The sequence below is a fragment of the Taeniopygia guttata genome, chromosome 1, assembly GCF_048771995.1.
Source record: "Taeniopygia guttata chromosome 1, bTaeGut7.mat, whole genome shotgun sequence".
NCBI lineage: Eukaryota > Metazoa > Chordata > Aves > Passeriformes > Estrildidae > Taeniopygia > Taeniopygia guttata.
This window is the reverse complement of record NC_133024.1, coordinates 74982501-74995516: the sequence shown is the minus strand read 5'-3', so window position 1 is coordinate 74995516 and position 13016 is coordinate 74982501. Positions and strand designations below refer to the sequence as shown.

The 13016-nt window shown below is 49.6% G+C and overlaps 2 protein-coding genes across 2 annotated transcripts in view; one reads left to right on the top strand and one right to left on the bottom strand.

Annotated features, from left to right (window-relative positions):
* Nucleotides 1-6253: 6253 nt before the first annotated feature.
* Nucleotides 6254-13016, bottom strand: part of LOC140685225 (uncharacterized) — a 10754-nt gene continuing 3991 nt past the window's right edge. The window contains exons 2-5 of the mRNA XM_072936659.1: nucleotides 12478-12638; nucleotides 10724-12090; nucleotides 9582-10006; nucleotides 6254-9044 (exon numbers count right to left, since the gene is read on the bottom strand). Coding sequence (XP_072792760.1) covers nucleotides 9028-9044; nucleotides 9582-10006; nucleotides 10724-12090; nucleotides 12478-12638 — 1970 coding nt within the window. The 3' untranslated portion in view covers nucleotides 6254-9027. The remainder of the gene's footprint in view (nucleotides 9045-9581; nucleotides 10007-10723; nucleotides 12091-12477; nucleotides 12639-13016) is intronic.
* SOX21 (SRY-box transcription factor 21) overlaps nucleotides 11569-13016 on the top strand; it is a 2276-nt gene continuing 828 nt past the window's right edge. Inside the window, exon 1 of the mRNA XM_002196865.5 lies at nucleotides 11569-13016. This exon is cut by the window's right edge and continues 828 nt beyond it. Within this exon, the coding sequence (XP_002196901.2) occupies nucleotides 11569-12414 (846 nt within the window). The 3' untranslated portion in view covers nucleotides 12415-13016.

Genomic DNA, 13016 nt, shown 5'->3' with positions numbered 1-13016 from the left:
GTTTAAATTAACTGTGCTTAGATTCATCACCAGAGAAAACAGGGAGTAAGATACACGATTAAGAAAAGTGAAATTTTCTTGTATAATCTTATCTCTAAATAACTCTACAGATCAAGTAGCCACTGAATTTTTTCTGGGTTCAATTATTATTTGTTGTTGGAATAATCACAATGTGCACAAATACACTAAGAATAAACTTTGAGTGTGTTTTTTATTGTTAGACTTCTCATATCCCAGATTCCCCATCATGTTCAGTCCTGTGTAGATAGTTATAGTAATGATCTTTTATTAACTTGGCTGTAATAACTGCCATGACTCTCAATGATGACACTAGTGCTTAGGTATTTGTATGTCTAAGCACTTACATAAGTAATCATATCACAATGTCAAATTATTGTACTTATTATTTTGCAAATGCTACAACTGCCACCTCCTGTTAAACACAAAAAGAAAAAGAAAGAGTAAAAGAAAAAGAAAAATGTCAGAGTGCCTGAAGGATTCCTCCCAGTTTTAATTTATTGTTTTGTTTTAAACTCTCTCTGCTGCAAGCCAAAATAAACTCATTGCACCTACACTTTGAGGTGAAACTCTCCTATTAAACTCACCTCTGCCTATAAGAAGATCCAAATATCCATAAGCATAGCTGTGTTTGAGGGAATCATACATACTGCAGGGAGAAAGGGTTACACTTTTCTGAAGGCAAAGGACATTATACTTTCAGTCTTTCCGGCAATGATAGGAACTGAAATTTCCACAGCCTCCTTATCATTAAGACAACCAGTCATGACATTATATAGGGAGAGAGGAAAAGGCGCTGGCAACTAAGTAGTTTCATGAACTGGCTTTTGACCTGGGAAAGCTTGAACTTAACAGTGAAGTCATGAAAGACTCAGTTTGGGCAATTTACTTCACCTCCCAGTGAACCTGGGAGGCAGTTCAGGAGAGCACATATACTTCAGCAGGCTTTCAGTGAAGTCTTTAAAGAAAGTATACTTTTTGTATTTACTGTGTCCAGGATCGCTGGGCTTTTTTAAGGCAAACAAGTAAACTATTTCTTGTTTACTGTCTACCTATCACACACATAGCACTTGGGGGGAAAAATGCAGTTATCTTATTCCAGAAAATCCAAATATTAATGCTGATGGATTGTATGAACATGTTTTACATTTTACCTGTTCATATGATGACCAGAAGAAAAAAAGGACAACAGGAACATTTCTCTTCTTTTTAGCTGGCTAGGGTTTAAGACTTTTTCCATGAGATAACAGGAACATTTCTTTTTAGCTGGCTAGGGTCATACCTTGTGTTTGTGATTTCATGAACTATGTTTTAAAGTATGGCTCTTCTGAAATATAGCAGCTTTTTTGATATTTTTAACACGGTCACAATTTCAAATGAAGCAAGAGAAAGCACATGGTATTTTGTTGGTCAAATACAAGTACTGCTATTGCTTTGTTGTATAGCAATATTATCAAATTTAATAGGTACATCTGCAACATTTTTATAGGATCACAGCAAGATTATTCATTAATTCTTTTTTTTTTCTTGGCATTTAAGAACTTTGTGGCATTAATTTGCAAAATAAGCACTTAACACATGCTTTAAGAAAAGTTCTGTGGGTAAAAAGAAGAGGTAGAATATCTTGTGGTTAAGATATTGAACTATAGCATGGTTTGGGTTGGAAGGGGCCATAAAGCTAATCTAGCTCCAATTCCACTGCCATGGGCAAGAATGCCACTCACTAGGTCAGGGCTCCAAAGATGTGTTTCTGGTGTCTCTATGATATGACAAAAGAAAGGTATGGCACTCCTGACCCAATTCAGCAAAAGACCATGGCTAGGCCACCCACAACATCTCATTTTAGGTCTCATCATCTCCAGCTGGTTTTGTTCCACAAAGGCTACATGCACAGGAGCAAGTCCTTGCAAGATAAGATACACAATAGCACGTCATCTCCACCATTGGAACTGCCAATCATCCCATATTCTTGCAGTGCTTGTGACGTGGTTGGTACACTTTTTTTTCCTCTGAAGGATATTTTCCAGTTAGTTTCCTTCTTTTATCCCAAGTTTGCCATGAACATAGGCACTGAGCATTGAGGAGCTACATGGTCATGTTCACATACCAGCTTGCTTCATGGGAACTTGTTCAGGTAACTTCTAGTGCAGCAGGACTGGCTTCATTTGGAAAATGGAGTAAAGACCCAGATGAATCCAAGAAAATTGAACTTTATATAGTCTTTGTTCTAACCATTGTTTAACCATCCTACTTGGAAAACAGTTGAAGCATTAAAAAACTGGAGGGGGTGAACAAGAAACAATACAACAATCTGTTTCTATCATAAGGAATAAATGTGCTTTGGGCTGATTCCATTCAGAGTGTACAGATATTTTCAAGGAATTTGGGGCATAAAATCCCATTGAATCTCCTTGAGGGAATTAAAATCAATGGAACTTAGGCACTCTCATACTTTGAAAGATCTGCACTTAATTCTTCTTGTGTCTTTTAGAAGTTCCAAGTCTGAATTATTTACTTTCTGGACAAATGAATATTTTTTGGCATGACCTTCTTCATACTCCATAAACAACATCCGATAATATGTAAGGGAAAGTTGACAAGAGAATTGAAAACCAAAAGAACTACTTCTGGAAATTTTTATTTTATTTTACCCACTGAAATGAAAAGGCATCTCCAGGAATGCTGCAAAACTTCTTGCTCTTTTTAAGTCTATTGCTTCTTGTATGTTCTGCTCTCTTGTTCTTTCTACAGTATCAGTAATAAAAGTCAGATTTTTTCAATAACACTAATAACACCCACCTTTCTCTTTTATATCACTGATACTAAGCATCCCTAAATGGGAGAATATTATGGAAGAAATTAAAATGTCTGTAAAGGATTACAAACTTCCCCGCATATTACCAGCAAAGATACTCTAAACAAATTTTATACACGAAGAGTCAAATTTGTCACACCATTGACAACCTTTTGCCAATGCTATTGATCAGTGATGACCTTTCCTTTTTTCCTGCAATCCAAACAATTTGCATTGACATTTCATATAAATTATAATACAATAGATGATAAAACTATTATAAAATATTCTAATTATGGATCTAGAGATTGCAGCTAGAGGCACTCATACAGAAATGGTGCAGAAGATTTGAAACACAGTAAAAAGGTGATAAAGTGTGGGAGGAGAAATAGAAAAGCCATGTCAGAAACAGGACTTGCCTGTTGTGCTAATAAGAAAGAGGAGGCCAGAACCAAGTAAACAGAATCAAGTAAAACAGAACATTTCTTCAGTGTGTCAGTGGGAGACATGCTCACATATGATCATTTTGTCAGTGCTCATTTAGGGGAAGAGCAGTGGTGTGGGTAGGAGAGGAATAGTGAGTTTGCGGGCTGTGAGCCAGCAGGATGTGAGGGCCCTGAAGAGTGGAAAGGACTACATGAAGAACTAAGTTAAAACTGATTTTTCTCATGTCAAATATCCATACAAAGAGAGCCAGAAGAAAACTCCTGTCCTAGGGCTTTGTCACTCTTGACATGTTAGTATCACCTGTTTTAAACATTCCTCATCCTTCTCCAGGCAGAGGCAGGCTCTGCATATCTATACTCACTATTTGAAGCATGTTTTTTTTTCCAGAATTTAACTGGGATTCACATCTTAAGTTCATTACTTCTTGTTTATCTCCACAAACACAATTTAATTATCTCATCTTTGCATTTAGCTTTTATACCCTTCTCCTCTCCATCTTAAATAACAACACTGTTTTCAATCTTCACTTTTGTATCAGTGTATGTAGCATATTTTTAGACCTTTGATCAGATTCTGCATTCTGTCCACTGACTCCACATTTTTCTTGAAATCTAGCACTGCACAATATACTCCATCAGAAGCCTTCATGATGCTGACAAAATTAAAGATCTGTCTTTCAGAACTATCAGTAGTAGTAGTGTGTTTGCTTAGTAGGAGATGATTATACACATCTGACTAGTGTTTATAGTAAAAAAAATAATAGATTGCTTTTTTAAATTAGAGAAAAATCTAAATTTGGAGATGAAACAAAATAGTCTTACAATTATTATTATTGAAACTGCACACTTAAGTACACTTAAGTGAGGTGAAAAAAAAAAAAAAAAACAAAAAACAAGGCAATGTTTACCACAATAAGATTTAACTATTTAACAGACTTGCAAAAATTAAAAAAGTTTTCGTTCAATGTCCATGTCAAGGCAAGCCATTTTATATCCTACTGTGGACAACAAGAAGTTTATTGTGGGGATGATGTAAGGCCTAGCAAAATCCCAAAAGCTGTGTTAAGAATGCAGGCCAAGCAACCATGAACTCACTGGTCCTATCTCTGCCTATGGTCACAGAGCACCCACAAAGTGCAGGTACACCTTACCAGTGGACACTCATGCAGAGGCAAAAGCACCTTTTCTATCCCCTGCTAGAAAAAAATCTTTCTGAAGCACCTAAAACAAGTGGATGCAAAAAGTGGAATCGTCAGTGGTCTGAATCAAGAACACTAAATAGAATCTATTTTGTGCTATTGGTGTCTAGATGATTTAGGTTAATCTGGAATCTTTGCAGACCACACTCCTGAGAAAAGATTAAGAGAATCTGGTGATTACAGTGCATCTGAAACTGTTCCTCAATGGAAACCAAAGCATGGTGAGTGAGCACAGTGAAGAGATTTGCTTGGAAATCTGTGGCACCATTAAATCCGAGTTAAAAATGCAGGTGCAGATACTAATGTAGGTGTGGTGTGTAGGGGTAGGCACCCTCTGTGTTTAACTCATCTGATCACTAGAACTGGCTTGTGGCCATTAACTTTGAACTTTCCTGAGTGATATTTTGATTCCTCCTAACAAATGGAATGTAGAAACTACCCATTCTTACAAACAGATAAACATCACACTGACCATAAAGAAATAAAGGCCATGAGTTTAAATCCAAAGAGATATAGATCCTTTCCATTATGGGCCTCCATTCCCTAGTTATTTGTAGTCAATTAAAAAGTCATTATAATCAGAAGGCAAACAGCAAAGGTTTATGCTTAACTCTTCTTCAGAGGGGAATGGACCAAATTCTGATCTTCTTTCTAGCCTCCTTACAAATCCTGAACTGCCTGTCAAAGGTTTCCAAACCACAATCTTATCCAATGACATCTAAGACCTTGTCTTAGACCTTGAAGACCTTGTCTTCAAAATTGCATAGATGTTTTTGGGACTTGTCTGTCATCCATGACTGGCGAAACAACCTTTTGTATTTTACAGTTATGAATCAACCCCGAACAAAACTAGGCCAGTCATTGAAATGTATTAATTCCAGGAAAAAAGATCCTCTGTGACTGCTGGACAGCCCTAAGAAGTGAAATTAGATGATTGTTGTCACTGTAAAACTTTGATTGAATTTAAGTGTAAAAGTCTTCAGAGATTATATATATAAAGAAGCTTGTAGTAGAAGACATCAAAAATCAAGGCTCGCCTCTCCTTAACACGGGACTATAAAATTATACAAAGCAGTGACACCACCACGATAAGGTGAATTTATTTGGAAAAAGGAAGCATGAGCACTGCTCAGCCTTTGAAGAAAAGTTATAGGCAACTGTCTGAACAGGGAAACCTGGACTCCAGAAACAGTAGTCTCCATACATATGAGCTCTGATTTCATCACGTGAAGCAGGGGATGCTTACACATCTGTATTACTTGATGAGCTTTCAGTAGTTCCTTGTGCTGGAAAGGTATTTAGTTGGCCTTTCTGGAACATCTAAGCCTGTCCAGGAACTCTGCCAGGAGACTAATTCTCACCTTCACTTCCCCAGACAGGGACTAGTATGTAACCACACAACATCATCTTTTTTTTTCATTCTAAGACTTCCTTGGCTGTGGTTCTGATCATTCTTCCCAGGCAGCTAACAGGATTAAGAAGCAGCAAAAAATTTATTCCTTAAAGTACATGAAAATATCTTGCCGTACAAATGGAGTGCATGCAGATAAGATAAACATTATGGAGTCTCTTAGCAAGTTCAAATAAGCTGAATTTAAACATTTTCTTTACTTCTAAAAGTAGTAAGGACACCATCACCACCTTCTGATCAGAAATGCTATCAATGGTTGTGTATGATCTAGGTCTGGTGTTCCTGTAAGAGCAACCCCAGTGCCCTGAAGCACAGAGAGGTAAATTGGGCTTTGCTTTTAAAATAATACACATTAAGTCACAGAACACACAGAACATATTCAACCCTTACCGAAATAATAACATTTAATTTTCAAAAAAGTACAGGACTTCTCTGTGCTTCCCAAACAAGTAAAAACTTTGTTAATTATCTTATAACTTAAAATAGCAAACCAAATGAACCAACGTTTTTATTATAAAAAGTTTACTCTCCAGCTGAGCATTTGAGTGCCAAGTTCAATGCAGAATCACATTTTCACAGCCAAATTAGAAACTATAAACTTAGAAACCAGTGTTTTATGATAGAATCCTTTGCCAGACACTTCACTAGAGCTTGGGCTACCAGCTGCTCTAATAATAAGCGAATGTTATTGAAAAATAATAATACCAAGCATTTGGAAGCACTCTATAAAAGCAAACGAATGAGTTTAGCGCATTATGCACAATGAAGAGTTCACGGGGTAAAACTCCCTTTCTCTCTACAGGTGTACTGGACCGCATAAGAGGAAAAAGGCTTAGGAGCGCTCACAAACCTGCCAAGGTCCATACAAGCAGAAGGATCAGCCTGCCAACCTGTTGGTGTGCTTAAGATTCCAGACTGCCCAGCAACTTCGGACAGCTGAAAGTGACGTGCAATCGGTGACTGATACCCTACACGAAGAAAAATGTCAGCTTTCAAAGTTGGTGTTTGGAAACAGCTCAGTGCACAAGGGGAGCCGTGAAAACGCGATGTGCCTCTGCCAGTGCAGGGGAGCGCTGGGGCTGCGGAGTCCGTGAATCAGCTTTTCAGTCGGGAGGCACGGCGAGGCGGAGATCGCTATCGGGATAACCACTGTTCTTCAACTTCTTTTTATCTCTTTGATTCCCTACCTGATTGTTAGGCTCAAATAAAAATTAGGAGGACATGAACTTGCTTCCTTGAAACTCACATTAAACTCGGGTTTAAAAAACACGAGAGATTAGATGTTTGGTAAGAATATGAGAAATCGGACAATATTTGGAGTGGGGTGTAGTTACATTTACTGTAAGCAAGCTGGCAGAATTAATACACGGCTATGGTAAGCCCCCCTTTAATATTTTTTAAAGCGCTCTAATCTTGCTTGATGGAGTACAGCACTGCATTCTGGAAAGCCTTGTTTAGCCTCCGTATGATAATGCATCTGCTCGGGTTTTTGTTCCCCCCTCACTATCACCCCTCCCCTCCACCTCCCTCCGGTAGCAGAAGGAAAGATCGCGCCCTTGAATTTGCATGCGTCAGGAATTGACAGGTCAAAGGCAAGTAAATCACATTATACACGACTGTATTGTTATTGTATCGATAACAACACATTATCAGAACAATTAACACACTCGCACAAGTACGCGGAGATCACAGCAGCGGTTTAACAAAAATCCAGATAAGTAACTAAACTCCGATAAAGCCTTCCCTTTCTGTGCTTGGGGATTTGAAGGCTCTCCGAGAGAGTGTCTGTGCCTCTGCGTTTGTGTGTGTGTCTGCGTGTGCGAGGGCTGTGCAGGCAGCACTCCGCTCCGCACCGCGGCCGCGGAAATCCCCGCGGGGAGAGCAGCCTCCTCCCCCGCGCCGCGGCTGCCTCAGATCGGGGGAGACCTGGGACCCTCCGGTCGTTCCTAACACGAGTCCAACCTTGCTCCAAGCGGAACTGATAAGAGTTCCCATCACTTGGAACTGTCTTGAAAGCAGATTACCAGGGAACGGCAGACCCCCTGTAACTACCAGCATCGCTGAAATAACCACGGGTGGTTGTTTTAGTAGTCAGTGGTTGCCGCAAACCTTAGGTGAGGGGAGGGGGAAAGCTCTTTGAAAAAGAGACCTTCGAATAAAGTATTTCATCTGTGACTAGAAAAATAGACTTGAGCCAGTACTGAGCCATTCATAGACTGCAGCCTGTGAAAGAGTCATGTACAATAATTTATGACCAATAAATTCTGTTACCGTTTTCACTATTTGGTGGACTGAATGTAATCAGAAACATGCACAGATGAACGTAATGAGTTTGCAAATGGTGACATTTTTGGAAGACAGTCCAAGAGGCATCTTCTCTGCTGGAATTTAACCAAGTGCTTCTTTTTAAGACTAGTTTACCTTTACACGACTCTGTGAGGACCTGCGAGTTGGTGGTTGTGCTGTTCTGAGACAGACAGCGACCATTGACCCTAGGAACCTCTCCGGGCCCCATGCCGTCACCCACGGCCCTTCCCCACGCGGTTTCCATGGCACAGGTGCCCGCTCAGCCTGCACACTGCTTTGCCACTTGCGCAGAGCCAGAGCAGCAGCCCGGAGCAGCAGCAGCCTTGGCGCGGCAGGAGCCACGGAAATGGCCCCCCCACGGGCAGGGGTCGTGGTGGGGGCACTCATCCGTGCAGGAGCTGTCAGACAGGGCTTACCCATGTGCCCGCCTTGAGTGCTTCACCCGGGTCTGTCGCGACACCGGGCCCATCGCCATCCTCTACACCGCACCCTGCTCTCGTACCCACGGGTTTGGGGCACAGGGAGAGTGGGTCGTGAAGGAAGCAGCACGGCAGGGAAGAGCGGGGAAAGAGCCTCGCTGGAACCGAGCCCACTCTGCTCTCCAGGGGCGCTGGCGGGAGCAGGGTCGAGAGCCTTCGGGAGCCGGGGGTGCCACTGGTGGTGGCATCAGCGAGTCGCTGCTGCTTGTCCCTCCCCGCTCTCCCTCTCCGCCCCGATCGCACTCCAGTAGATATTACTGATTCTCACCCTGTTCATGACTGCGGCCGGGAATGTATGAACCATGCTCTTGCCTTCCCCTGAGTTGACTTAATCCGGGCGCAATCCCGCCGGCACGGTGCGAAGGGAAGTCGATCAAACCGACATACGATCTGTGAGGAGACAGACGGGATAAATCCTTAAATGTCAAACACAATAACGCTACGTTATACATTATAGCTTGCTATACTATGTCTCTATAAGAGATATAAGAAAGAGTTTCCCTAGACAAACGTGAAGGGGGGGGGGGGGTGAGGAGAGACGCAGTTGAAAATATTGTTTGTTCGTCCCAGAAGGGGAATGCACTGGCCGATGGGGTGATAACCTGATCTCCAGGGCAGTCCGGAATCAGTCCCTCTTGGAGGGGACCCATTTTCGAGAAACCCCATTTCCCCAGCGCCGGTGTACAGATATCTTTATCTCTCAGTTTTGAAAACCGACGGGTACTTTTTTTTTTTTTTTTTCCACGGGTAACTGGACTGTCAATGAGGTCAAGCGTCGGCAAGGTGGCTTTGGAGACTGAGAGAATTACGTTTAAGTATATGGGTCATAAAACACGAAACGGGGGAAGACGCTATTTACAGAGGAGCGCGGCATTTTACAGGGCACTCTGGTCGTGACAGGCTGCCGCGGGACCCGGGCGGTCTCACCGTCGGGGGAAGCACCGGGAACCACCCTCCGGTGGAAGGCCAGCGCTCGGATTCTCTCCAAACATCCCGCCAGCGAAGCAGCCGCAGGTGGTGGCGGCGGGCGGAGGTGCGGTGCGGCAGCAAGGAAGGTCCGAAACCCAGCGGCTGGAGCGGGGCCCGAGGCTGGCCGGAAGATGGAGCGGGCTCCGCGGAGAGGAACCCGGACGAGACAGAAGCGGGCGGCGTGACAAAGGAATCCCTGAGGCGAGCGGACATCACTCCCCCCGCGCGATGTCCCAGCCGTCCGCCGGACCCTGGGGCGCGTCCAGCGGGGGTCCGGCGGTGCTCCCGGAGGGGCTGTGACCCCACGCGTGCATCGCACTCGGGAAGCCTGGTTCCGGCTTTTCCTTAAAAGGGCGGCGGAGCCGTCCCGGGCAAAGCCTAGCCTGATGGCAGCACGGGAAAGAGTTAATGGTTTATTGGAGTCGGCGCTTCCACATACCACAGGGGTAAGTCAAAACCGACCCGCCGAAGCACAAACAAGGCAAGCAAGTTCACCCTGACTGACAGGAGGTGAAGAACACGGTCGGACAGCTCGGGCTGGGGGCACTGTGAAGCGGCCTCCCGGGCGGCCAGGAAAAGACGCGTGGATTTTTTTTGCGGTGCCCGCTCCCGCACCCAGGGATGCTTTCCAGGGCTGCAGCCTCTCCCCTCCGGCGGCACCGGCCCCGGGCAGGGAAAACCCCGAACAACCCAAAACACCCCGCATGCGCGGTGCCCGACCCCTCCCCGCGCTGCCGGGCCCGCCGAGGGGGCGTGGCCGCCCGAGGCCCCGCCCCTCTCGCCGGGGGTCCCGCCCCCGCCCCGCCGGCGGCGCGCAGGCCGCGTGCGGGCATATAGGGCGGCGCGCGGCGCGGGGGCACGCGGGGCGCGCGCGTTGCCGGAGGCCGCGCCGACGGGGCGAGAGGAGGGGGCGGCCGCGCCGGCTGCGAGCCCCCGCCGCCCGCCTCGCAGCCCGGCCGGCGGCCCGCCGGGCGCGCACCGCCGAGGACTTTAATTAGGTGTGTCCCCCGCCTCCGCCGCCTCCTCCTCCCTCCGCCCCTCGCCGCTCCCGCCCGCCCCGCCGCCCCTCCGAGTCGGCGGCCAAGAAAACCCAGAGAGACCTGGCGGCTGCCGGAGAAGGGGGAGCCGCGCGGCAGGCGGAGCGCCCCGTATCCCGCCGAAACTTGGCGAAGTTTGTCCGGCGGCGCGAACCAGGAGGCCCGCGGCGCCCGGCGGCCGCTTGCGAACGGCGCCCGGCGAGTATGTGCGAGGAGCGGGCTGCTGGCCGCGCCCCCGCGGGCGGAGCGGGGCGGCTGTGAGCGGGGCGGCCCGCGCCCCCTGGGGCCCGAGCCGCCGCGGACCCCGTCCCGCCCGGCCCCGCAACGCGCCGCGGCGGGCTGCCCTCCGAGCTCCGCGGGCGGCGATGGCACCGGGCGGGCTCTGAGCGCCGCCCCGTCCAGGGCTTGCCGCTGCACCGGAGACTGCCGAGCAGCATCGCGTCCGCAGCGAAGCGAGGACCCTCACGCCCCACGCCGCTCGTTCTGCTGCCGGATCCCGCCCTCGCCGTCGAGACTTCTCTGCGGTCCCGTCTGGACTCCGGCCGCTGTCGCCTGCGGGGTGTTCCGAGGAAAAGCCCTGGACCGGAGATCGGCGGTGCGGAGAGAGGCTCCGAGGCCCAGGCGGGGAACGGAGGCCGTCCCGCCCGAGCTGCCCGCCGCAGCGCCCTGACGGGGAGGCGCCGCCGCCGCCGCTCGGCAGCGCCCCGCGCCCGGAGCGGGGCCACCGGGTGCCGCCGCTCCGCACCCTCGGGAGTCGGTGCCGCCGCGCCTGGCCACCCGCCGAGATTGCTTTTGGAGGAGCGGACCGCGGTGGGGGCGAGGAGGAGGAGGAGGCGGGAGACAGTCCCGGAGGAGGCGGCCGCCAGTGCGGGGCGGGCGGCGGCTCGCCGGGGCGGCGGGGGGACACCATGTCCAAGCCGGTGGATCACGTCAAGAGGCCGATGAACGCCTTCATGGTGTGGTCGCGGGCGCAGCGACGAAAGATGGCCCAGGAGAACCCCAAGATGCACAACTCGGAGATCAGCAAGCGCCTGGGCGCTGAGTGGAAGCTGCTGACCGAGTCGGAGAAGCGGCCCTTCATCGACGAGGCCAAGCGGCTGCGGGCCATGCACATGAAGGAGCACCCCGACTACAAGTACCGGCCGCGGCGGAAGCCCAAGACGCTGCTCAAGAAGGACAAGTTTGCCTTCCCCGTGCCCTACGGGCTGGGCGGCGTGGCGGACCACGAGCACCCGCACGGGCTGAAGGCGGGCGGGCTGCATGCCGGCGCGGCCGGCGGGCTGGTGCCCGAGTCGCTCCTGGCCAACCCCGAGAAGGCGGCAGCCGCCGCCGCCGCTGCCGCCGCTCGCGTCTTCTTCCCCCAGTCGGCCGCCGCCGCTGCCGCCGCCGCCGCCGCGGCCGCCGCCAGCAGCCCCTATTCCCTGCTGGACCTGGGCTCCAAAATGGCCGAGATCTCATCCTCCTCCTCTTCCTCGGGCTCCGGATTGCCCTATGCCTCCTCGCTGGGCTATCCCGGCGCCGGCGGGGCGGGCGCCTTCCATGGGGCCGCCGCTGCTGCCGCCGCCGCCGCGGCCGCCGCCGGGGGGCACACGCACTCGCACCCGTCGCCCGGTAACCCGGGCTACATGATCCCCTGCAACTGCAGCGCCTGGCCCGGCCCGGGGCTGCAGCCGCCGCTGGCCTACATCCTCCTGCCGGGCATGGGCAAGCCCCAGCTGGACCCTTATCCCGCAGCCTACGCCGCGGCCCTATGACCCGCGGCCGGAGGATGCCCGCGCAGAGCTCCGGTGCCCGTCTGGATCGCTGCCGCCGCATACTTGCGGACGGGGAGCGGGGCGAGCCACCGCCGGGACCGCGGAGGGTGACCGGGGCAGGCGATGGGGAGCGCTGGGGCGGTGGTCGATCTGTTGCTCGTCCCCCGCCCGCTGCCCCGGGTAGAGCTTGTGTGTGTTGCATGCGGTCTGTTCAGATAGCCCAGCTGAAACAGAAGAGAAAAAAAGAGGAAAGAAAAAAAAAGAAGAAGAAAAATAAGTAACCTATCCGTCCTGCCCCCCAGAGTGTGTGTTCGGGACAGACACGGGGTGTAAGCCCGTCCGCCGGCTCCGGCTTTCCCCTCCCTGGCTCCTCGCGCCCCGCGCGGTGCTCACTCAGAACAGTCCCGCTGTAGCATCCCGCCACCGACAGGAGAGACGGGCATGGCTGGGGGATAATGAGGCCCCGGCTCAGCACGGCAGTGCCAGGTGCAGCCCCGGGAAGGGACAGGGTGGCTCTGTCCTTGGTTCGTAGCCCCTCGTGGGATACACGCAAAGAAGGATGTCGGCGGAGTGGGATGCTGCCCGTCCCGCGTGGGTTTCTG